Below are 27,393 nucleotides of genomic sequence, written 5' to 3' on the forward strand. Positions count from 1 at the left end.
ATGGATAGCAGCTGTAACAGTGACAAGATAGAAGCTGACAGTGACGATATAGAAGCTTACAGTGACGACATAGAAGCTAACCGGCACAGCGATGCAACTACAGTAAGCGGATGGGTATTGGGTAGGCTAATCCAAATTACAAAATCAGTCATTTTTACATTAATGCTGCACATTTACGTCTGCAGACGTTCCATCAATGTAAAAATGACTGATTTTGCAGTCTGGGAAGTTCTTTATTGCATCATTCGTCAATAAAGCAGGGATTTGGTATACCACAGAACTTTTGCATGCCAGAGAAGTTAGAACGTTTGCACTTCAAGTGCAGGAATAGGCATAAAATAAGGCTTGCTGTATTTGCTTACTTGTGTAGCTTATCCAGAAGCTAAAATAATTACAAGAAATTGAGCATCAAATCAAAATTTTGTTTCATAAGATTTTCTAAGTGCTAGTAATCTTAAATTGCAATTAAAAAATCTTCAAAAGACGCAGTGCAATGCCCTTTGAATTTATGACAGTTTTACGTTCCAAGATTCTTGCGAGTTGTGTTTCGTTTGGACGTTGGAACAAAATAATTTAAGACAAAGGAATTTTTCATGGTTTCGTGTAATTGCGTGGTTGCGTTAAGACGAATAGCTACTTGATATTTCAAAGACGTTTAGTCTAATTTAAGTTTACAAGAAACTTTGCAATGTTGCTGCCATCCATAAGGAAGTATTCGATGAACACCTCCTTCCTTTCTCGCGAGGACTCCACGTCCGTAGACATCAAACGCGCGCGAAATTTGTACCGGCATATCATTTGAATTTGAGCACCCAGCCAACCAACAATACTTCCGTTACATTAATTTAACGTCTGCATACGATGAATTAATGACAAAAACTGATTAGCTGGCTGTAAAATACATCCAACTCCACGTTTCAACTTAAAATTGCTTGCCCACCACGCTGTTAACCAGCCACCATGTAATTCTATCCTGGATTTATTGCAACACAGATGAAAGTGCTTTGCTTCTTGAGATAATGCAGCACGATTATGACGTTCACATATGAATTATGCACCGCGATATACCGCGTTGTTCAATCTAATCGAAACAATGGAGTGTCTTTCTAAGTTGACCTACCAGCGTTTCATGTAAAAGCATGATATTGATGGAGTGAAGCTTTGTTACCATAATCACTTCGGGAAAATTATCATAGAAATAGTTAATCAATAATCACTGGTTAAGTTAAATTTGTAGGTTACTGTTTGATTGCTGTTTGATTGGACGTTTCAACAAACACTACAAACAGATTATATGAGTCCAAACGACTGATGATGTGACCTTGGACGATAATACGGTGACGTAATCTACAGATGAAATGAAGGGCCGACTTAGATAATAAAACAAAAGTTAAGTGTTGAACAAACCTGATAAGACATCACGGTTATATTCCTGTTATTAGATATTATTCTATATTATTATATATTACATATTAGTTATTATTAGATAATAGAAATTATTCCTGTGATTAAATATCCCTGAAAGCAATTTATCAAAATGCATCAACAATCGTGAAGCGGCGTGACTGATATCTACGAGATTTATCTCTTGAGTGTTTTTTGAGATTCCGAGTTTTTTTCATGTTTTTGATTGTCTTAGTGACATTTAAGTGACTGTTTTTTTAATACTTTTGTTTCGTCACAGTGGGTTGGAAAAAGCTGTGGTCATCATGGTGCGTACGCTTTCTACAAAGCCTTTCGATTCCATCTTCGTGCTCAAAGTCAGAGACGGATTACATCTTTGAACTCAATGAAGCATGACCATGACCGCAACAATAGTGATGTCACAAGGACATCCGCAAGCAATGCAGATGACGTCAGAATGTGTATAAGCTGCAGACATTCAAAAGTTGAAAGGATTCTGGCACTTGGGGAATTCTTTTTTATGCAATGCCGCCCTGAGGACCCAGTTTGCATCGGGGAACTACAGCTCCTCTGGCATGACAAGCAATCCGGACTGGATCTATCTTCCACAAGGCTCTACTACATTCCGGAGGCTACCCCGGAAGGAAGGCTACTCCATCACGGAAAGGTGGGTTGGCTCTCTGTCATAACGTAACTGGCCACGTAATGCTGATCCCTGCGCTGGAAAAAATATACAATTGACAGCGCACAGTGTTATAGGTTTGGGTAGTTGTACAGACTATGGTAACTATGGTAACTTATCAAATTAGAATAACTTTCCAGGGTTTACATGTGAAATTTCTATTCTTGCGAAACCAATGATGAGTGTGTGACGTCATGCAGTGACGTAGAGTGAAATGACGTTAGTTCTGTGGCGATCGCTTTGGAATGCCACAAGTTGCGTGTGGAATGCGCAGCTTGATGAAGCACAATCCAGTTGATTACGGTATGCGGTGGGCACGTGGTATCTGGTTGTTATTTCCATTAGTTGTCTTGGGAGTTCCGGGTTTCGTTCTAGGTCGGGTCATACCATTATCATCATCATACGATATATTATATACCATATCATAATGACATAATGAATGATGTATTGTATATCATATCATCAATACATTACATATACTATTATCAATCAAAGTTGTTAGTAGCTTATGTAGGCTACTTCATCCGTTGTCAGTTGCCTCAGTACATTAGAAGTTTATAATGGAAGCAAGAAGCCTTTCAAACTATCATCAGATCAAAAAAATAAAAAAATTTTATGTGATACCTAGTATAACACACTACCTACTATACTTACTATTTTCACGAGATACCTATATAGCCTACAAGACAAGACACCGAACTTCTTGTAATGTCTGAAGGAATATCTATATAACGTCATTTTACACTGTGGTGTACAAGTCTATGTCGTTCTGCAGTCGGATGATGAGAAACGCCGCTTTTGATTTTTGCATTCACCTTCTTTATTTGTATTTAAGAAATTGAAACATTTGACTGTAGCCTTGTTCATGTACTTCTAGACTACCTAGAAGTAGTCCAGGAGTACATGCCTTGTTCCTCGGTTGAATGTCATTCCTTTACATTTTACAAGGACATCAACTGAGCGGCAACTTTTTTATTTTTGGCGATGCGTGCGTGCAGTGGCAAAATATTTGTGCGCTGATCTCCGCTAGGTGGTGTACATGTAGCTAGTATTGCTGTTGGAAATGAAATTTGCTCATTCCGCCACCTCGCATCATCAGTTTGTATTGGGGGTTCATTAAATCACCCACACACATACACACACACATACACACACACATATACACACACATACACACACACACATACACACACACACACACACATATATACACACACACACATACACACACACATATACACACACACATACACATACACACACACATACACACACACACATACACACACACACACACATACACATAGACAGGCACACATTGCCAATTCTTTAAATCATTTTTTATAATTGCTAAATTTAGAAAAAGCTACTTATTCGAAAGAAACATTTGTGCTTGAGCACTCGGTTCAGCGGCACCTAGTGGATGGAATAGCTTACAGGCAACAACACTTCAACAATCGGAAAACTTCACACTGTCAATCTCGGTGGCCGACCCTAGGTCAGTGGTTCAAAGCCTCTGCAAGTATGCGAAACTGACAGGATTGGGCTGTTATTGAATGATGTCAACCACCGCCGTTTCTAAGCAACAGTTTAGCAAGTGGAGAAATCAACCTTTTTATTTTTTTCTGAACATTTTTCAGTTTAAAATGCTGCATCATCGTCGTGAGATCAAAACTGCCCTCATTTTGCCTCAGTTTTGTTCAAAACATTATTGTGTTGTCAATTATACCTCAACTGACGTATAATCACGTCTGAAACTTTCCTTTTAATTGCGTTGCGTTTGCCTCTTAATTTTCCACTTAAATATTTGTCTGTCTTGCCTGAAACCGTTGCTAAGCATCCAAACGCGCATTTATTTCCTGGGGTGGTTTGAGTTCTGAGCAGTACCCTGATAAGACCTCATAACGTGCGCTACTGTAGAACGTTTGTTTTGTAAAACAATGAATCGCTGGATAAACTTTTGTTGCTGAGTACGATGAATACTAATTTAATAGACACGCAAAAATGTTTGGCTTGTTCGAAGCTCTCAACGCGGTTTGCTTTGAAACAAAGCGACCAGAACAATGTTTTTATGACTTGATTGAAATGTTCTTTTCTCTGTCTGCATATTGTAGGCTATTTTGTGCGTTCTGTTTTAGGATTGTTGATAAATTTTGCGGCACCCGTCGGTTAGCGACTGCCTGGTGTACCAAAGCGTCTAACGCCAGTGCGCAGCCGGTTACGTCTTGAAAATACGTTGAAACTATGATAAGCTGGCTTAGATCTTCTAGCTTTGTACTGCGATGCCCAAAAGAACCACTTTCCGCCGTAGCATCGTTGCCCGAAGCTTACGTGGCGTTGTTTGTGGCTTCTCGCATTTCATCCATTCAGGCTGAAGAATTTGTGTGGAAACCACGGGTTGTATAACTATACACAAATAAATATTAAACAAACGGCTGAACCCAGCCAGAAAATCTGGTATCAACTCCAACCGATGCTTGGGTTGATTAGGTTTGATCTTGATTGAAGACCAGATAGAAAATCAACCGTTTTTTTACATTGATAAAAAACGGTTGATTTGTTAATATGTTAGTTATACCTAATGTAACGTGAAAGCAATGAGTTGCAATACACCCGGTTTCCGACTGTGAATTGTTTGCCACAAGGTAGCCAGGCTTCTTTTTCTTCCGAGAAGTCTCAAGGTTTCGAGGTTTTTAAGCTTCTGATTATATAAGCCAAGCAGGCTGTGGTTTTGTCCAAGTTGCTTCCAAAAATAGAGAATATTATAATTTGAATAGAATATGTTGGTAACACGGAGCCAAGAATTTCTTGAGCTCCGTTTGTTTTTATCAAGTTTAAACTAAACAAAACAGTTGCCTCAGAAATACATTGATCTCACAGTTCATCGCATCAAGATTGCTTTCAAATGTCTCCATTGTCATACAGTAGATTTATAAGAAACTTATAAGTACCAGAATTTATAATAAAACAACTCGCGTGTTTTTAATGTTTTGCTTTTACTTTCGCCTTCATCAGATGAATGTTGCAACTAATTCGAGAAACAATAATAATCCTGATGAACGCCCAAACCTGATGAACGCCCAAACCTGATGAACGCCCAAACCTGATGAACGCCCAAACTTTTCAGTATTCAGGACTTTTGTTTTGGAAAAACGCAAGTTGCAAAATCAAACGTTTTCTACCTGATGTCCAAAAAATCCTTGGGAATTCCTTGAGAAGTTTTAAGGGGTTTGCAAATATTTTAATATCACTCCTAAAAGTTTAGGGGCGGTAGGTCTTATAATTTTTTGAAAGAGGCCCGACACTATCAAAACGTTGATAACCATGGGCAACCGATGAAAAATTTATCCAAACGCTGAAAAAAAGTGTTTTACAAATATGAGGACCCCGTGAGATGTCCCCTCTCCTTTTATTGCAAAGAACTATTATTTTCACAGGACGAAGTGCTTGCTGTGTCAGAGAAAATTGTGATGAAAACTCATGATCTATCGTCATGCATCGTTGAACTTGACCAATGGAATTATGGAAGCTCTCTACCGCTAGTGTCGGTCAGAAAATTTTCTCTCTTGGCTTTTTGTTGTAAAATATTAATCCGGGATCTTGAAAATCTAAACTTTTAAATTATTTTCGTCTGCTCGGTTTCGATCAAGCATTCCGTGGCCGTGGAAGGCAAATGAAAAAACATAAAATGACTTAGCTTAACGCTGCACTAAGCGCTATTTTCACATGCACTTAGTGCACTTAGTGCACTTAGTGCACTTAGTGCACATATATTCACAATTTTACATTAACTTTGTCAAAGTTTGTCCTTTTGTTCATGAAATCAACTTTTCTTATTTCATTTACACATTTTAAAGTATCGAAGTTTTTTTCATTATGTTTTCAATAAATTAGGAAATAGAGGTCTCCCTCACTTAATGACGTACGTTCGAGTTAGTTCGAGGTAACAAGCGTTGGTGGGTAGTCTCACTGGTTATAGTTGGGACAGAAGTTTTGTATTTTTGGTGCAAGGTAGAAATAACATAACATGGCTTCAGTATTGGCAGCTCTTGTCGCTATTTCGTGGAGACGGCAGTATCAGTTCTGTTTAAAGGTGTAGTTCCTCCGAGCAACACTTCATTTTCTCTAAAGTTTTCCAGAATCGAAATTGTCTTTCAAAACGTAACCAACAAGTGACACTCCATCATCCGCTAAATGACGATTAGAGACGCCATTCGGTCCCCATATTTGCACTTTGATCCCCAGAGTGAAGGTTTTCCTGTCCTTACCCCTGGTTAGCTTATTCCCTAATGTAGGCGGCTTTTCGGTTAGGCCCTACTCTTCAATCAGTTCTTAGAAGGGATGTGTGAACTGGTTGGTGATTTCAAGGTAGTGTTAACAAAGTGAAAGAGTAAGAACCACTGACCTCAATGGCGACCAGAGACGCCATCGGGTGCCAGTGTTTCCATTTTGATGCCCAAGTTGAAGGGTTTTCCTTCCTTACCCCTGGTCAAAGCTTTCCTTCTTTCAGTCTCCGAACAAAAGCAATATTGGGAGAACCTTGTCTAGTCGATATTCTCTACTGCCCTCCTATGTAGACATGAGCGACGTGACGGAAGCGAGGATTGAATTGACGCGAGGTGAGTCCATTTTTGTTTATTACAGAGTCCACACTAGAGGAGTATCTCTCTCATCCATACAGAAGCTACTTTATTTAAATGCCATGGTTGCTAAGCACAACTCCTTCACCGTTGGCCCCCACTTCTGCTCTATACGAGGAACTATATCGAGGGGAAGCCTCATCTATCTTGGGAATGGAATGAATTAATTCAACCCGATCCCATTCACTTTATTACAACACATTTGGTGGCGTTCTATTGGAATTCCCAACTTGTTGAGTCAGAGAAAAATCATCATTTGGGAAAAATAAATTGGAATTCAGCTCACAAGTCCGCCCCGATAGCTCAGTTGGTTAGTGCGTCACTTCTGGAACGAAGAAGCTTCAAGATCAAGCGGCGCTGGTTCGACTCTCGGGGTGTGCGCTTGAGCAACGCACGTTAAGGACTGCTCTCCATTCAGCGGCATCTAATGGATGGAATAGTTCCCCGTCAATAAGACTTCAACAATCGGAAACTTCACTCTGCCAATCTCGGTGACCGGGCCTGCGTCAGTGATTCAAAGCCTCTACAAGTATGCGGAACTGACAGGATTAAGCTCTGCAAGAAGCTTTCCCAGTCCGAGGATAAAGATTCAATCAATCAATCAAGTTGCTTTGTTTTATTGTCAAAGTTTATTTGTCACAACAACAACAACATTGTTAGATGATGTCAGCACCAAAGTTCAACAGTTTAAAAATTCAAATAAAACATTACGTCATAATAAGTCATACCTGTTTCGAACTATTGCGTGTTGTGAATAGAGTTTTGAGGAATGACATTTTGATGAGACGATATTTTTTTTCTGTTTAGAGGAAAAACTGTGCCCACCAATCATCACCAACAACATTGAAATAAACGAAGAAAAACAACCAACCTTGGATTCGAACCAAGCTTCTCAACGCAAAGTCATGCAGGCCGAAACACAGCGTGACCGGCCTAAAGCTCAAGCGCTGGTGCTCAGTATAGCCGGCTACTCACGCCACATGGCGGCGATGAAGCGCATTGAAGAGACCCAGAAACAGTGGCTATCAAAGACGTGCCCCATCAGAATGTTGTCTACACTTGGTGTGTACACGAGTGCTCACCCCACAACACGTTTGGTGTTTTGCCGCGACACGTTCGAACATCCTGAAATCTTGGAATACGCTCACGTCTGTGAGCAGCTAGGTAAGGTTGTAGCTTTGTTCACTAAATTACACTATTTTTAGTTGCTCCAATATCTTCTGCATGATGTTGGAGCGTTTGTACTTATCTTAGGTTGTTGTGCACTTCTAATGTTATCACTGATCCCAGCACACAGCTACAGTTGCGACGTCATGGTGAGGGCTCTGGGTTGACAGGTTTTGTTTTCTATGTACGGTTAAAGCATGGTACTTAAAAGAAGGCCACGAATATTTATAAGTTGCCGACCCCTATTTTATGTGCTGATGAATGTGAATCAGTCAATCGTACCCGGTACACGGTTTGGTTGAGTAAGATTTTTAGTTTCAGAAAAGTCTGTCCAGTTTAGTTTCAGTACCAGAAAGGAGTGATAGGCTGGTTTATTTATTTTTGATCGTAAATTGTAATCAGTCACACAACTTCATGAACTAACTCAACCCAAGAAATATTACAAGAATTAAAAGTGCACATTCATGTTATTGAGCTGACACATCATGATTAACCTTTGACCTTTAATGATGCAATTGATTCTATAGATTTATTTTTGTACGTCACTTTATATGTAGGTTTACATTGTTTCCTGTGTCTACTTTAGCATGAATGCAACTGTAGGCGTATCTTACCCACTCATACAAAGAAATTTATCAATTTCCCGATATTGTTTCCCAGACAGCAAAATCTGTCACTTTTACATTGATTCAACCTCTGCAAACGTTGAATCAATGTAAAAGTGACAGATTATGCTGTCTAGGATTCTATCATCTTCATAACCTTGTTGCCTCACACCCGGCATTGTTTTGATATTGTTACAATTTGTAAACATTGATCTACTTTTCGACACGATAAGAATTTCATATTATTAGCAACGTGATTTGTCGTGCTCAACTTTGGTAGATTGCAATAATTTTATCTGCAAATCTTCAAAACTGAACAGCACGATGGATGCCAATATAATTTAATCTATTTAATTTCCTTAAATAAAGAGAATTGAACTTTGAGGAATTTATGTTGACAGTGCATATTGTCAAGTCGTAAACTGTTCCTTGTACGGAAATGTTGAAGTTAATTGTGATTCAGTGTCATTTTTTGTTTCCACCAGTTTTCGTCTCATTCCATAATCTATTTTTTATTTTCTATTTCAATTTTTCCCATAATATTGCAATTACTACCAGTGGCTGACGAAATCGTTCTCTGTAGGTTTTCGGATGACGAATTAGTAAGTTGTTCATGTCTCATGTAATGAATCAAAATATTTCTATTTTGTTTTTATATTATGCTGTGATGGTACCACATAAGTATCAAGCGAAGAGATCTGATTAACCAGGGAAAAGTATAGGCCTATAGGTCTACTTGAAATTGGATTTGGGCCATAGCAGCTTAGTTAAATTGGCTCAGATGGTTCAGCCGATTTTTTTTTATAAGAAACGGAGAAAATATGTGATAATGTCAAACTTTGCGATATAATGTCACGAATGCTTTACCCTCAATGTGCGGAGTTGTTTTTTATTGTTGTGTTATGGATGGAAAAGAAGTGTAGTGAATGCAACGCGCGATGCACAGCCGAAACTTTCTTATCAAAAACCAAGCGTATAAGTTTTGAAACATTTGTGCAGGCAATAAAACATTCTTTTGTGAAACTGTTAAATATGAACTGTCAGAATGCATGTAACTATTTTCAGTTGAAAAATTAAACCTTGTTTCGCATTGATTCAACGTCCACAGAAATCAAATTAATGTAAAAAAGTGGTGATTTGCTACCAGGGTTGTAATTTTTTCGACTGGAGCAAACCGGTCTGCGAGCCACAGTGGTTCAATAAACGTAAGTGTTCTTTTCTAACTCGCTTCTACATCATCCGACGTTGAACCGATGTAAAAATGACAACATGTCTTTACGACGATCACATCTTGTTTCTCCGTATAAAAGTAACACAATTTTAGTTGTTTCCTGACGTTGTTTCAACAATCAGCAACGTTGAATCTATGAAGACGTTAAGACTGTGTCTTTGCTCTAAAGATATCTGGATGAGGTCAGAAAGGTATCATTGGAGCAGTTGTGTCGGTGCAATACAAATTAACCAAACAGAGAAATAAGAAATTTCTCCAAATTTTCTCCATTTGTGTTCACTGTTGTTGCATTTCTTGAAATTTATTACTTCATTGAAACCAAGTCAACGCATAAGACCCTGTACGTCACAATCGTTGTTACATAACATACAAAACCTTGTTTGTTTGTTTGTTATGAATTATATCAACTATCGCGGCAATGCGAAAGTGCCATTAGACAATTGAAAACAGCTGAACGAGTAGGCGCCTCTGTGGTTCTTCATGGTTTTCCTCCCACTGGTTGCTATTAGCGCGGTTCCTCACAACATTGTGTGAGGTCATAAAGCTTTGAATCGAAGACATTTCAATTTCAGCTCCAGTGTTCAAAGGGCGGCCGAGAAGGAAAGCGAGAAAGCTACATAGCTATTTAGCGTTGAGGAGTCAAGTTAAAAGGGAGATAATTCCAGACGGATATCAAGGATCGATCACATGCACGGGAGCGCTTGATCCTTGTACGGATAAGGTAATTTGTTGGAATTGAATTTTGTTTGAATTTTCATTTGGTAATAAGGTAATTTGCACCTTCTTTCCTTCATGTTTATGTCATTCGTCATGTCATTCATTTTTTAAAGAAGCTTTTTGTTGATTTTAAATAATATTTCAAATATATCTCATCCAGTGTTTACTTTTGAGTGCCTTCAGCCTGTAAGTTAGTATTTTGAACAGACTGTTCAAAATATTTGTTTTACATCAAAACAACCTTTTTCACAAAACGATGCTGTAACTCAAAACAGTCAAAGAATTTTTGATGTCAACAAAACTTTTGAATGTAATGTAAAGGCAAACCAAACGTGTTAGCCTATAGGTTTCATCGAAAGGAAATATGTTTTGTAACCGCCTAATTGGTGAAGTTCAACTTCGGTACGGTAGCCTAGCTCCCGGCCAGCAAAAATTGTAATTTTTATATCGTTTTAACGTCGCCAGACGTTGAAATCGTGTACAAAAGGGAAATTTTGCTGACCAGGTAACTTATAGGTTGTAATTGAGAAACATTTACAAAAACCATGACAAAAACCATTCGATTTGTTCAAAGAACCCAATTAGCCTAACAGTTCGTATTTACATTGATTCAATGACTGAAAACGTCGAACCACTCAGTTGGCCTATCGTTTTTCTTTACATTGATTTCACGTCTAAACAGGTTGATTCAATGCAAAAAAAAACTGTTTTGCTGACTGGCGGCGCGCTTGTAAATGCAATTGTCATTTCGCCGATCAATTGTACCACCGATTTGCTCCAACAGCGTTTCATGATTAACAATAGAGGTTGATGAGGTAAAGTCTCAGCGAAAAAGTGTCAACGAAAAAAAGACAGTTGCCAAATAGCGTTTGACATAAAAGATGAAGTTAAAACGAATGAAGTTAAAACCTAAGTGGCAGTTTAGAATAAACCTGGGTTTCGGCGTTACATTTTAATTGGAATTCCTTTACAGAAGGCGACGCAGGATACATGTCAATTTTATGTGAGCAAACATTTTAATTTAATAGTTCAAACATTTTGCGCTAAATTTCATTTCAATTTATTTTTCTTTGTCGGAATGCAAAAGAAACGATATTGTGGAATAAAATACAAAACTTTTTGAATAAACAAAAGGCGTCGTTGGATTTTCAAAAAATCTCCCAAAAAGGTTTTCTCCGAAAAAGGCTGTCTCCGAATAGGGAACTCTCCGAATCGGATTCGCCGAAACGGGCCATTCCGTTTGTGAGCTGATAACTATCAACGAACGAATAGCTGAGTACATTTTAACTTATAAAAATTAACATTTGAAATGATTTCATCACCAGAATGAAATCATTCGACGAGTTAGAAAGGTTTATTGTAATGTTGATATTAGTAAAAGAGGTTTATAGTTCTGTCAAGTTTTATGTAAATCTGTAAACTGGCTTTTGACAAAACTATATTCATTGTCAAACGGTGGCTAACCGTTTGAATAAGTTATGAAAAGACTATTGGTCCATAGTAAATAAAGTAATTTTACTGATCGAAATAAACATCAACGAAATGCTAAGGCGGCTGTTATACTTTTGTTGCTTTATTAACATGTTAGTGATATCACCACTTGAAAAATTCACGTTGTATTTTGTGCAGCGATTGTACACGTTGGTTTTACGTTGATGCATCACCCCAGTAATGTGCAGATAGTTAACGAGTTAGTTCTCCTCGGACTACTACCTTAACGTGGTAAGAGAGTTTCCGTGCCTCAATGACCTCTAGAGCTGTATTGGCGGGAGCTAACTGCTCCCAGAAGGGTCACCCATGCCAGGTTGGTCGAAAGGTAGAGGTCAGACAAAACGTAGTCCAAAGTACTCAAGTCCCCAACGGCGGAACAGGCGGATGAAGCCAGCCAGGCTCAACGACTGTGAAGGCGGATGAAGGCTGCAGCATGCCACCAGCTCCAATCGTCTTGGCTTGCCTTGCCATTGGATAAAGCTGATGGCTTTGTCAAGTTTATGTGTGCTTGTTGAGTGTGCGCCATCAAGTCCACGCTAATCAATTCACGCACAGGCGTCTTCGCAAGACACTCAAACCTAACGGCGATCGATAATGCATAACGGGAACAGGCAAGTGAAAGCTGGAAGCTTCTAGTGCGGACCCGACACGTTAGTGGTGGTAAAATGTAACCGAACGTTTAAAGCCAGGATTGGATTCATTAGTCATTTAAGAACTCACCGTAATCTTTTATTTTATTGCGAAGGCCATCGTCCTCGAGGACGAGGGATAGCCATCATCAGTTAATGAGTTAAACCTGTTTTGATTTTCGATCCACAAAACCATACTCAGGGAACAATATACAACGCGGAGAAAGAAACTGGTTTTGAATATTCTGGGAAGGATCTTTGAACATGTTGTAGCAAAATCATATGTGGAAGCTTGTTCCTGACTGTTTCGCATCTTGGCGATTGAGAAGTTATGTTGGGCGCAGTACAAATGAGATTCTTGGGCCTCAAGTCAAAACTATATTACTAACTTATATAAAAAATCACAGCATATCCAAAGAATCCCCCAGGACCCCCATCGCTATTATTTCGCAAACTTGTAGTGTAGATGCTTTGAACCACTGACGCAGGTCCGGTCACCGAGATTGACAGATTTAAATCTCTGCATGTTGAAATGCTGTTGTCTGTAAATTGTTCCAACTAATCCAAATGGAAAATTGTCTTTGAAGTCAGTTGAACCAATATTGCTTGGTCTTTACGTATTGATCCAAGTGTTAATCGATTGAGTTACTAAAGCGGACTGTTCAAGCAAATTATTCTTCGCATTGGGGTAGATGCATCATACCATTCCGATTGGTTGCCGGCATCGCACATCATAGATCTATGCATTGTTCTGTCGCTATTGCTTCCTACCGACAAAACGCAACAATAGCAATAGATCATCGCAATCAATCGTTAATTGGAATGTTTATTTCGCGCTTCTTGGAATTGTTCGCCCTATTGTGGTGTCGACTCGGTGTGCTCCGAACGCGACATGCAGATGACGATCAAAAATAGTGTTTTACCAAAGATCAGGGCGATTTCGATGCAAGAATCAAGCGCATGCAACAACAACTGCGTTTGTTTGCTAGTAGGATTTACGTTTCAACGTGTTGAACTTTCGTCATATTTGTGACGACAACAGTGGGAAAGATGTAGAGACCATGATTCGGCTCTTCAGCTTGTGTGCCACATTTTAATGCAGTTTTTCAATCAGGGACAGTTAGATGATAGAGTGTACATGGAGTGTACTATGAATATCACCATAATTAATATCTTTTAGTTATGAATCTAACCTTTAGAATCTAAATGTTAGATGATGTAGTGGATTTGTATGTTTCTTGAATATTTCTGTTACTAATAGGCTTGGTCATTGTAAATAACTTATTATCAGCGGTGAGTTGTGCACAGTGATACCCAGACAGCAAATCAACCATTTTTTACATTGATTCAACGTTTGCAGGCGTTAAATCAATGTGAAAAGCGATTGATTTGCTGTTGTCGAGTTGTGGAGTTCAGAAACCATCTACCCTTCCCAAATGTTGCAAAGTGATGGTAGACATGCCTGAACGGATTAAGCTTAAACGGATTGTTGATTGGCTTAGCTTCGGAAAAGCTGTACAAGTCACAAAGCCTTAAGTGTATTTCTGGATAAAATGTGGTTGTTTAATGTTTTTTAGTAGAGTGAAGTGAACTTTGATCAATGAAATACGACGAAAAGTTAAGACACAACATTGTAATTTGCTATAGTGCCAGTGTTATTGTCTCAAACATTTTCCTGGGCAGAAAATCTTGCAAAGCACAGACTAGACTTAGAGGAAGCCATAGCGGCCTCACAAGGTGTTGTGAACAACAGTTATCTTTAAATTTAAAATCTTCATTATCATAGTTTCGCTTCTTCTGCAGAGTTCTTTTGTTCTTGTTTAAACCAAATGATGATTGATTGGAGAAGCAAAGCGCCGTTGCAAAAAAGTCGCGATGGGGTATAGCTGATAACAATAGTATTGTGGATCGGTTATGAATAAATAAATTGCAAATGACCGTTGAGGGTCAGTTGAGGTTTTCGACATCCAGGGCAGTAATGCTTTACCCTGATGACGTGTTACCAACAGCGCATCATGCCGCACCAAACGCTTCAGAGCAATCAGTTTGGAGCATCTGATGCTGCGCCCAGTGATGTCATTTCTTCTCCCGACATTCATAGCTGTTCCCAATCTCAACAAGTTTTCATCATAGTCAGGTGGTTGTTAATTTAGCCCTGAGCCTCCATTTCAGTCTTCCAATCTACGGTAACCACAGCGCTGATATGCGGTAACCACAGCGCTGATATGCGGTAACCACAGCGCTGATATGCGGTAACCACAGCGCTGATGTGCGGTAACCACAGCGCTGATATGCAGTAACCACAGCGCTGATGTGTGGTAACCGATGCTAGTTGAACCAGGTCGTGATCGATTTCATGGAAATCTAATTTCTTGAAAATTCTTGGAAACTTCGTTATAGAATTTGCTGAGACGCGATCTTGAGAGTACGCGGAAGGTCGCTGACCGCATCGTTAACTTAGTTTTTTAACAATACGATCTTTTCTCTTTTCTTTGAGCTCTCACGTTTTCTCTTTATTTCCAAATTTATTTTACTTAACTGTTGTGTTTGACAGTTTAGAAATTTAAATGTAAGTTTTATTCGTCAAAGCAAAAACTGTACAACGATATCTGACGTCTTAAGACCGTTATAGTTTTTTATTCATGTTTGAGTGATTTTTATCACAAACTTCCAAAGTGATCGTAATTCAAGAAAAAAAAACACACATTATATTTCGCTTTTTGCTATTTTGTCATAATAGAATCGTAGTAAAATTTATTTCATTTCAAAAGCGCTTGTGATGTCGAAATCAAACTCAACAGCAAATCAATGTAAGAAAACGACAGATTTGCTGTTTGGGTTCCTGTACGAAGAGCACCTGAAACATCTGTGTTCAATTAAATGAAGTTTGCACCGAATGGGAAATGTAGATTTTGTTTAACCAGCCCTTTTTATATGATGCCATTCTTGGTGAAACATTCCAAGTTTAATATTTTTGGTTAACAGAAGTTGCCACTTTTGAGAAGACCATTTTACCACAACATAGAAATATTAGCCTTTTTTTATATAATCTAAAAACTTGTTTTTGAGAAGAAAGATTGTTCCAATGAAAACAGGTGTGGAAGCGGAAATGTAATGGTTCCGCTAATTTTCCGCTTAATCGGTTAAAGTCATTGACGATTGTTAGAGGAACTAGTTTGTTATAAACTTGGTGATAGTGATGCTTCGTACTGGAAATTATGTCCATAATTATTTCTTTGTCTTCTATGCATCTCTCGTAATTTCAGAGATTGATTCATGTCACGTAAAGTCTTTATGCTAATTTTACTTTCAATTAAGCTTAATAACCGCAATCAAGTCTTTGAAGAGCACATCTACTGTTTTTGTTTGTTACACCAATAGAGCAGCAGCTGTGCTTCACAAGACGCAGCCTTCGTGACCAGTGACAGGTGTGGAGTTATGAAAGTTCAATGAAATAATTTTATCTCCAATAAGTTGATTACTTCAGTTAAAAGTAGGCTACTATCACCGAAAGCTTCTGTTGAAAGTAATTCATTCCAGTTCAAATCTTCAGCCATGCTCGCGCTAAGGGGCTTAGTATGAAATTATGTTGATATTTTTCTGTTGGGTGGCGCTCAATACAAAGTTCTCCTTGAAGAGTTGCGATCACTACAAGAGTTAAATTAATGTTGCTATGACAATATTTGCAGACATTCGACTATCCTCCATTTGTCTGTCAATGTAGAAAGCCTTGCAAAGCACTGGCTCACATTTGCCATGTCATGATTAACGTGTCTTGTTTGTACTGACGACACTGCACTGATGAGATCTAGCTTGGTCGAGACAAACTGCGCATTTCGCTGTTCAAGTTTGCTGGCAAGTGGCTACTTTTTTGGGCCAATAAAATTTACCTGAGACCTTGAATTTTTCAAGCCAGGTTGTGAGATAGATCGGCATGCCGCAAATTTACTGTTTTGGCCATACATGCATTAAATTGCATTTATTGATCAGTTCTGGTCCATGTGCGTTTGTAGCCTCAGATTGCCAAATTGAAAGCTCATCTCATACATGTTCAGTGGCCAGTGGGTGTTTGTAGAAGTTCAGAATTGTAGACCTGGAATTTAACTTGTTATAAGCGTCGGCGAAGCTCCGGTAGAGATTTTAATTTGGTTTCCACCGACATATAAAACTAAGCACTGCCAACGGGTGAAGATATTTTGTATTTTTGTTCACTTGAAAAATATTACCATTGGTTTTTAAATTTCAACAAAAGAAAGTGCTCTGTCACGACTGATATTGTCCACAACTACATTCTCCATACATTGTGTTGGCTGCTTGGATCTTCAGAAGCGTTGAATGCTCACGTCACTTTTTTAGTTGCTTTGAGTGATTATTGAAAAAATCACAATGTTGTTTGAGAATTTAATTGTTGAAGCAATTTTTTTGTTCGCTGTGCAACCTTCGCAGTTTAGGTTGAGTTGTGACGTAATCGTGACGTAAGCACAATTTTAAATTTATTCAAAAGAGACAAAAAAGGTTTCAATTGGCACACAGCAAGAAATGCGCTGAGGATTTAGCATTGCTAAGTTTGTTTAGCAAACGGTAAGTTGATATTAGGTGTGAAGTGAAAACTGAAAATGATTGAACTTAGGAAGGAAAGAGAAAACTCCATTCCTAATATTACAACAACATCATTTGTTTGTTATGCATAATTTTACTAAGTAATAAAAGCTTTCTTTACATTTATTTATTTTTCTCAATTTATAGAATAAACAATAAGTTTGGCTTGTTGTGGGACCAGATTTACACAATTAACGCTTTCAATCAAGGGTCGAAGTTTGACCCTAAGTTTTGCGTAAGCTAAACAACAAATAGAACGCTGCACCATATTTGTCTGGCAAGGTTTTGAGACAAACTTAATTCCTTGAATTACTTTGTGAATCATCAAAACACGGATCTTGCTGCGGTCATCTGGTAAGTGGGGAGAAACCAAAAAGCGAACTCAATTTCACTTCATGTTATTAATACAAGTGCACTTTTCATTGAAGAAACGTTTAAAAACTGTGATGTTCATAAAATTTTCAACGCAACTACTAAAGTAGACAATTTGTTGTTGATTTTAAGAAGTCCAAAACATTGTTGAATCTTCGCTATTTGTTTCCGTTGGGTGGCGTCGAGTGGTTTGAATTTATAAATAAACCAACTCGTGTTTAACACAAACTTGCAAAACAAAATTCCTGAAGGTCATTCCACTCCCAGCAAGGTACATGCGGTTGCGGAATCTTCTTGGCGTGATGGCGGAATCAAGGACAGGGTTACAAATTGAGAATCAACGACAGATGTATACAAATAACTTCAATAAAACTTTTTTTGCTCTATTTCAAATTTGCTAAAATTTATTGATTGATTTTTAATCCTCAGACTGAAAAAACTTCTTTGAGAGCTTATTCATGGCAGTTTCGCATACTTGTGGAGGCTTTTAACAACCGACGCAGGCCCGGTCACAGAGGCTGACAGAGTGAAGTTTCTGATTGTTGAAATGTGATTGCCGGGGAATTATTTCACTTTAAAATATTTATTGGACTTTGGGAAATAACTTATTTACCAACACCAGTCGTTTAGGCCAAGGGTTCTTAACCAGGGGTCCACACATCACTAAGAAGTGCAAATTATTCCCAAGGAGTGCGTGGATACTAAATCATTTGGATTAGTTATAAAATGGCGTAAGAAACTATCCTTGTTTACTGGGCTTTCAACCAACGTTTCGCATCGTTGATGACTATCGGTTGTTCAGGATTTTATTGCACGGCTTGTGCTAGTGAGAAGAAAGACAAAAAGTGTCAAATTGAAAATTTTTTTACAGAAAATCGAATTTTTTGTTTTTTGATTCTCTTTCTTGTGTGATACTTTCTCTTCTACGCGGTTTTTAATTTTTTTTAAATACAAAAACAATTTTCACCAAAATATTCCCTTGTTTGTTTTGTTTGCTTAAAATTTCTATGAACGACTTTTGCAGGTGAGAATAAAGCTCAGTTTGTCCTAAAATCCACTAACCCAACAAATAATTCAGCTTTGTTTTCTTTATGCGATACTTTGATAAACAGTAAAGAGTAAAATATTATAAACATTGCGTTATAAACAGTTTTTAAGAAAGTCTTTCAATTAAAAACTTAAAAAGTGTTCCTAACCTAACCCTGACTTCCTTGCAACGCTGAACCTGTCTTACCACAACGACAATAATGCGATATCGAATTCGAAATACATTAGTTTTGTGATGCTTGTTACAATTAAACTTTTTATGAAACTGCTGACGATGAAAGCAACAACTTATGTAAATTTACTTTTCTAGATCGTTTTAACAAAAATTTGTGCTTTAAAAATTTAAATTGTAAAGAAAATCATTATGTCAAAACAAAGTTTGAATAAACAAAAAAACGTCAAAACTTTTCAGTCTTTAAAACAAAAAAAATGACCCGAACCCAGTTTGTATACGATGCTGGATTTTACTTTGATATCTAAAATATACCAAGGCTTCTACCACCAACCAATTGTGACCTAAAAAAGCTTCATTGTGACGCATGCATCGGAACGAAGAACTTGTTTCGAGCGGACCACACGGTCGCGGTGGCCAGTGGTCGTGGTCGTGATAAGAATCGCTTGAGATGGCTAACTTCCATGACGTCACAAGCGAACGGTGAAAAAGGCGCGATTGATATTAATTGCTACTTTAACATCGCAGCGTGACATCGACGATTCGCCACTGACACTACAAAGCAGCGATCGACGCAGAAGCAAGCGACGATTGTCACTGAAAGTGACTAACGAAGAACAATACCTGGCTTTGACAAAAAGACCAAAAAGAAAATTTTGTCCGGGAACACATAGCGTTCAAGACCCTTCTGAGGCAAAGTCAAGTAAAAAAGTTGCCCCTGCTTTCATTTCTGACCCCCAACCCTCAAGTCCAAACACGTGCCTTAGCTCAAGCGCTTTTCAAGACTTTTCAGAAGCCGTCTGTCCTGCGGCAAGCAACCATACTTTGACAACGGAGCAACAGCCTAAACAAATAACTACTCAGCTAGAAATTAATAAAGTTAGCGATTTACAACCTCCTTTTGAAGATAAAGAGGAAGAGATTTGTTCTCCTGCTGAGTGGGAACATTCTCTTGCATCACTGTCATTTTCTGGATCATTGAACAGCTACATACAGGTTTCCAGCACCCAATCCAACCTATCAACATCTTCGACTAGTTGCCCATCTTCTTCATTCCATCCTAGTAGTCTTCATGGACAGCTCTTTCCTCTTGTTGATGTTTCAACTATAATGACATCGACAGATAGTCAAAGCAACATCAACAATCTTGAACAAACGACATCGGAAGAAAATATGTATATTCGCGGACTTTGTGACGGCAATTTGCCGGAGAATAAATCGGCTTTTCTCGAACTTTTGTACCAGTTTATGCAGAAGAGAAATACCCCCATTGGACGAATACCTTCACTTGGCTTCAAAAAACGTAAGTTCTGCTATTAAACATTTTTTATTTTCTATTGATCTCCTTGGGAAATTGGTAAAATTGTTGTAAGGTTTAATATTTTTTTTGAAACTGTGGCATTGTTTGAAGACAATTTCTCTTTGTCATTAAATATATTGAAAGTTTAGGTCAGTTAATTTTTTCCTGCTGGCAAATAAACAACATTACACAAAACATAATAAACACATATAATTTGCACAACCAGGATGGCAGAGAAAGACCAGATACCTGAAACGTTGAAAAAGTTAGCTTGAGGCCAGTAGCAGATCCCAGAGGAGAGCCAAATGGGGCGATCGCCTCCCCTAAAACACATAATAGTAACTTTATTTACTGTGTCGGTATGTATTTGCAAGGTCGGATGAATGTAGACCTGTACTTTATAGTGTTTTGTTGGAATTGACTCCACTCTAGCGTCAAGAGCCTCTACAAGTATGCGAAACTACCAGGAATAACCAATCAAGGCTTTGTCAGTCCGAGGATAAAGATTCAAACCAAGCAACCAACCAACCCTTGAATTGCCTTTGTGGATCTGCCCATGTTTGAGTTGCAAAGTCGTACAATTCCATACGCAGGCAACAAAAACACCGTTTTCCGACGCTTCAATAATCTCTTGAGACTCGAGTATTGAATTCAAAATCATATCAAACAAAGCACCGAATATCTAAACGGCTTAATGACACTCAATTGTCAACAACATAATAGCTCTATTGTTGCTGACAATAACGTTTGTCAGCCTGTAAAAGCTAATTGTTTGTGTCTAAATTGTCAGTGTCTAACCTTAACATTGGGTTTGCCTCAAATTTTCCGTTTGTTCTTGGAGTTTTGTACATTCCAACGCTATTGGATTTTGTCATCTTCCGTCTAATTCCTAAGTTTCTGATATTGGCTTGACATTCTTTAAACTGTTCCAATAAAAAAAATTCATGTTTTTATTTTATTGTTTGGATGAACCAAGAATATCAGGGATCACTTTTACAATGAAAAATTACAAATTTACCATTCACATCCTTCGCCAACCTTTTTGGCTAGGAGGGTAACTTTTTGTCCATACAGGCCAAGATTAAAATTAAGGAAGTTGCACAAATCGTTTGCAGACTTATTGAGAAAATGTCGTTAGAAAACTTCCTTGGTTAATTTTGACTTTTAAGAAAACAACAACGACTTTACGCAACACACGTCACAATGGGAAAATAATGACTAAGATCAAATTTGACGTTACGTCTAATTTGCTTACAACGCACAGGAATCGAAAGCAATTACGTAAAGTTTTGCGTGTTTCTAGACATTATTTTCAGTTGGTTGAGGTTCGTAGAAAAGTCAATTATGTTTGATCTTGTTTTGTGACTCACTGAGTCTGTGCTGATAGATAAAGTTTTGTTTTCAAAGTTCTCGAAAACTGACTATAAAGTATAAAAATGTCAGTAAATTTCATTCGGCAGGGTTGACGGTGTTTGTTTCATTTTTCTCACCTTTTGGTAGGCGAAGCGTCGGACCCTGGTTCAAATCTCTATCAAGTTACATAAAAGACCCCCCATCACACAGGGCCGTTGAAAAGATTGTTCAGGCCGGTTTAAAAACAGGTCCGGTCCCCAAATAAGACAGTTGTAAAAAATACAATGGGACTCCAACGAATAAGTACCGTAGTTTTTTCTTTGTTTCCACCTCTTAAAGTCATCTTGGGCCCAGAATTAGAAGCACTTTCCAAAAATATGTACGTAGGTGGCATACAACTCGTCCGTGTTGTTTTGAAATACTTCTACTTTCCCATACTTTGCATTGAAAAGGATAAATTCAAGCACACGCTTTTTCCAGTGTTTCCGTTGTAACACACAAGCACAAATTGATTTAACAATTTCAACTTGTTTATGCCAAGCTTACCGTAATAAACTTGCTTTGTTTGTGAGAAAACATGTGTTCACCTACTAACTAGTCTACACACTCACCTAACATGCGCGGTTCCTTTACAGTTGATTTGTGGGCCTTTTTCAAGCTTTCGCAAGAGTTCGGAGGCTACGAGATGGTAAGGCTATGGTTGGTTGAATCATCATTAAGGTGTGATTGCAATAAACTACAGTATAACTTAATTTTTGTTTGTTTTTGATAAAAATAAGAACTTCTGTTATTGACCCATACCAGACAATATTAAAGCATGTAACTCTACCAGCGAGAGCTTATTAACTCTCTAGTTTTAAAGGTAAAATAATGTTCAGAAAAGTTGTTTAAAAATATGACAAGACTTATCCGCCTACACATGATTATTTATTTCTGATCTGATTATTTTGAGCGAAAATTTGTTTTCTGACTAAGAAAGTCTCCACATCCAATGCACTACTGACCAGATCACCGTGGTTAACTATAGAGCTTTCGCTGATTGTGGAAGCGGTGTTTCCCCATATTTTTCTCTATCCAGTTAGTTGTTTTGAAGAAAAGATATCCTTGAATACGAATACACCTAGTGAAGGGAATAATTCCCCAGCAACAACACTTCAACAATCGGAAAAACTTCACTCTGCCAATCTCGGTAACCGGCCCTGCGTCAAGAGCCTCTACAAGTATGCGAAACTACAAGGAATAACCAATCAAGACTTTGTCAGTCCGAGGATAAAGATTCAAAACCAATCAAACAACGATTATGTTGTTTATTTGCGGAATGTTTTCCAAAATTGACGTCACAGCAACATTGCGTTTACCCCAGGTGACGGCAAAGAGGTTGTGGAAGCATGTGTATGATCGTATGGGAGGAAACCCTTCTTGCACGAGCGCAGCTACCTGCACCAGGAAACACTTTGAAAGGTAACCCCCAAATGATGCAAGCCACTTTACAACTATGACACAACAGTTGTCACTGGCGTCAATATGGCATTGCAATTAGGGTTTCATGGTCATATCTGTTTTAAAGAAATAAAACAGAGTACCTTAGCGGGTTTAACATCTGTTTTATTCTGTGAAATTACAACGTCGTTTTACAGTAAAATAAATGTTTTATCATGTGTTCTGAACATAAACGCTGTTGAATTCTCGCCAAAAACCTTTTCTCCTATAGTTATTGTCGTGGAATTATAACGTAACAATAAAACATAACATTGATATGATGGTCAAAAATAAAAAACAACTGAACTGAACTGAACATCTTGCCCACGTCAATGGCAATATGCTGGGTAGTTTCGTGAAATATTTATCAACTTTGTAAAACTTTTAAGTTTCTTAGAAATCAGCTGCTCTCATCTGTTTTTCATATAACTAGTTTTGAGGTTTCGTGTGCAAATGGAACCAAAAAACAAACTATGGAACAAAACAGAAAAAAGAAGTGATTTGAATAAATTGTTTGTTAAAATTCTCAAGACTAGGGTGGGATTGTGAGTTGATAGTTTGTCATTTTATTCCAGGCTCCTGCTCCCTTTGGAAACTTACCTACGCAAGAAGCTTTCCAATAAAGAATCAAAACACGCGAAACATGAACCCATGGACGCATCATCATTGTCAGGAAAGGTCAGTGATTAGGTCAACAACACCCCCCCCCACCCCTGAAGTCAGTGGCGGATACATGCGTCAAGTAGTCTTAGGGGAGAACTTTAATATCACACGTTGATGTGTAAGTCTATATTTATCCGATCTTGAAGATACATCGTGAATACAAAGTCATTTTTCTGCGTTATCGTGAAGTCACCCCAAGCGCCCCCTGGATCCGCCACTGCCTGAATTGAGATAATTATATCAGTTCATTCTTATATTATAGTATTGGATGAAATTATTTATTTATATTTTGAATGACATCATCATTGCAAAGGTTTTATCGAAATCTCAAATGAAGCCGTCAACGATTGATGACATCATCGTTTATAGTTGACGATTTGTGTTTCAGGTCGTTTTTGATGAATCTCCATTGAATGGACGGACATTCAATGGAGACGCCTATTTCCGGAATGGCCCCACATTCTCACAATCTCCCCTTTTGGTCATAAAGCAAAGAATCACTCCAGAAATGAAACCTCTTCCCTCCCCAGAAGACGCACAAAGTCACTTCAGCCCCTCATCAAACCTCAGTCCCTCATCAAACCATAGATTTACTCGGAAATTTAGTCAAGCAAGCAATTGCTCAAGTATATACAACAAAGAAGCTAGAGTTAACTTATCCACAATCATGGCACAGGCCCCAATGGTCAATCTGGAGAGTTTGACACACAACATTATTCAGGAAGAACTTCTAGCGGATCGACAATCCAAATCTGACTCGCTGCATGAGAGCAGTATGGAGGACCTAACCACGTCTGAGAAATCAAAAGAAACCAACTCGAATTTTCAAAGCGATTATCCGATTGATTTCACAAACCCAGGGCGTGAAAAACAAAACTCAATATCATCAAGCGCTTCTCAACCAATCATAAGCGAGAACGTTTCCAGAGTAGATCAAACCTCGCCAAAGGTATTTACTGAGACCTCATCTCACCCAAGATTTCAAATATTCACACGCACCCATTGCCCCCGAGTCAGCATGGTGCCCCCACCTTATGTTCCAAAGCAATCGTCCCAAGCGTCGACGACAACTGACCCATCATCCAAACGAAACCCAGTGGATTGTCATCAGTGGGATAAGCCTCAACACACCAAATCTCAGGTAGGGGTGGGAAAATGAAAACGTAAACTGATGTTTTTGGTCTTTCACACAAAGAGTTTTGATATCATTTCCGATATTTAATTACTTCATTTTATCAATCATTATTATTTTTAATTCGTCTATAAACAATTTTCAAACATTATTTTGCAGAAGCGTCATTTGGTTGATGACAATAGTGAGCGTCGGAATGCCAGCTCTTCACCAAACGATCCAAAGCGTCCTCGGCATAGTTCCCTCCTCACGACACCGTCTCCTAGCAACCGTAGCTATGACATCCGAAATCTCGTTTCAACTTCATCTGAAAATCCAAAGGAAAAATCTTGCTTCCAAAGCCAAGATCCTGTTCAGGATGAAAAGAATCATCTTCTTCGCCACGTTTCCTGCGAGTCCGGAAAGAAGACGGATGCAGAGATGCAAAACGAAATTGAATCTCACCAACCTCCATATTACTATCATCCTAAGGAACAAAAGGATTGTGAGCGTAGACTTTCCACCAACATCCATCGTTTTTCTGTAGAACGTCATGACTTTCATCTGGTGGCATCGAACATGGACAGAATGATCCAACGTCCCAAAGAAAAAACGTCTTTGACCGGATTCCCTAAAGTGATGTCCACATTACCCTCAGAAAGAGTATGCTTTAGAACCCCTACAAGATATCTAGGAGTTTTTGGAAAACAAAATAGTGGAGATTTTCAGTGGAATGAATATTATTCCAATGGACTGGTATCTTCCCATCAGAAGCCATCAAGACAGGATTCCTCCTCTGTCAAAAATCCTCAAAACAGAAGTGGGTCTGCAGGATTCTACCATCCTCAACAAGATGATGTGGTTTTAAACAAGACAACTCCTCATCCACCATCTGCATCCATGAAGAACTTTCTTAATATCACTCGATCTCCACACATGGTGCTCCAGCGTCCCTTGGAAACGGAGAAGAGAAAATCGCTTTCAAGTTTGTTTTCTGTCGATGACGCAGCCACTTCCTTCACCGCCAGATCCCCTACTTTGAGGCCTCATCCTAGATCCTCCAAGCATCAACAACAACCACGAGACCTCAACTCCGCTTCAACTGTGGGTTCGAAACTCTCTCGAGACGTTGTAAGTCTTTCAAGTGTCGGCTCGGAGTACCAGCCACGTCACCACGTTGAGGACAACAACTGTGCTGTAATTCGCGACGCTTTAATGTCCTGCAGGAGAGATGATGCGTCACACAGTCATGATACTTCGAGTTCTGACCTTCGTCATAAATTCAACCAGCAGGCTTTCATAGCCACATCGCCTCTCACCTCTGAAACCTCCTCAAATGAGTCATCGACCAAGGCTATGCTAAATGGGTTGCCTCTCTCTTTGGTCAATTTGATCCGCCCCTTGATTCCTCCAAACTGCACTCCGGCCATGTTGGAAAACTTCCTGCAACAATACGTGAGTTCCATCCTTGCCTCTGTGCCACAAATGGCTTCCTCACCCAATAGATTGAACAATATTCACCCATATCCAAGTCGCAGTCATGTTTCTTCCCCACCTCGAGTGGTTATTACAGAACCATCGATGTTAAGCGCCCACAAGAACGATAAAGCAACTTCCCCGGGCCACGACTCAATACGAAGAGAGGAATCTGTAGCGATGGCACTTCGCGCGCATAGCGCCGCACGCCTAACACATGTGCGGCAACACTATGATGATTCTTTATCTGACAAAGCAAGCGACAAACAAAAAGTTGTAAATCTGATAACTCGATTAACTGCGGAACCCCAAATGGAATTTAGAAACCCAGCATTCATGTCTGGAATTTCCCACCATACCCCACATGCGAGTGCCATTGGATTGGCATATGGATATGACAGGCGATAAATCTTATCAAAACTTTGCAATGCTCCGACGCTGCTAACATTGCGTTGGCAGTGACACCCAGTAAAGTTTTATCTTGAATTATTATTGAACACACGAGCCTTATCTCAGAAGTGGGAAACGATTGATTTGGTGTCTGGGTGTCCAGCTTGCTAGTTTGAGAGTAATCTTAAACATTTTTACGTATGAGCAAATCAGATATATTATAGTTTTTGTTTTATATTGTGCATGGCAGTTATGGATCGGTTATATCCAGTGTATAGTCAATAGTCATGTAGGCCTACTGTACAGTTTGCACGTGATGTCACGCATATGACCAACATTCACGTTACAGAGTTTATAATCTTTTCTATGCTGTTTCCATTGTTGTGTTTCTGTATCGTATCTTGTAGCTGGTATTGTTCATTCAAGAATTATTATCATCGCCAGACATAAAGTTGGATACGCCTTTCAAACTGAACATGAAGCGGAGGAACAAAGCGTAATGCTTCCATTGTTGCGCAGTTTTGCTCTTCTCTTCTATCAAGTGATGTCAACATCTTAGCGATGACGTCATCACGCGTGATTTCACTGTGCAAGTCTGTAACCTCAATTGCGGCAATGATCACTTCTAAGAAGCCTTTGCATCGAATCTCTCAAAGCGATTTTGCTGCAGCGGGAACCAAGCATTATGTCGATTCCTCTTCTTTATGTATCATGTCTGTTCCAGGCTTAGGCGTTCATGCATAGTTCTCTCCAGTTATTGCGCTATTAACTGTATTAAAAATTGTTGCGGTTGAAACGTGAGGATCCTTGAGGTTGTTGAGAAAAGTGAGATGCTGTTTTTCACGAGCTCGTTTTCTATATTTAT

At 38.8% G+C, this 27,393-nt stretch overlaps 1 protein-coding gene across 1 annotated transcript; it reads left to right on the top strand.

The window, feature by feature from the left end:
* On the top strand, positions 1-27,393 carry LOC145778349 (uncharacterized). Its single transcript, XM_082589821.1, has 12 exons — positions 1-102; positions 1,685-2,071; positions 5,524-5,634; positions 6,597-6,705; positions 7,534-7,890; positions 10,302-10,450; positions 19,285-20,059; positions 22,045-22,097; positions 22,773-22,870; positions 23,464-23,566; positions 23,940-24,692; positions 24,843-27,393. Exons 1-12 carry the CDS (start codon positions 1-3, stop codon positions 26,544-26,546), a joined length of 4,701 nt encoding a protein of 1,566 aa, XP_082445947.1. The 3' UTR covers positions 26,547-27,393.

Source organism: Aplidium turbinatum, chromosome 10 (genome assembly GCF_918807975.1).
Source record: "Aplidium turbinatum chromosome 10, kaAplTurb1.1, whole genome shotgun sequence".
NCBI classification, from domain to species: domain Eukaryota; kingdom Metazoa; phylum Chordata; class Ascidiacea; order Aplousobranchia; family Polyclinidae; genus Aplidium; species Aplidium turbinatum.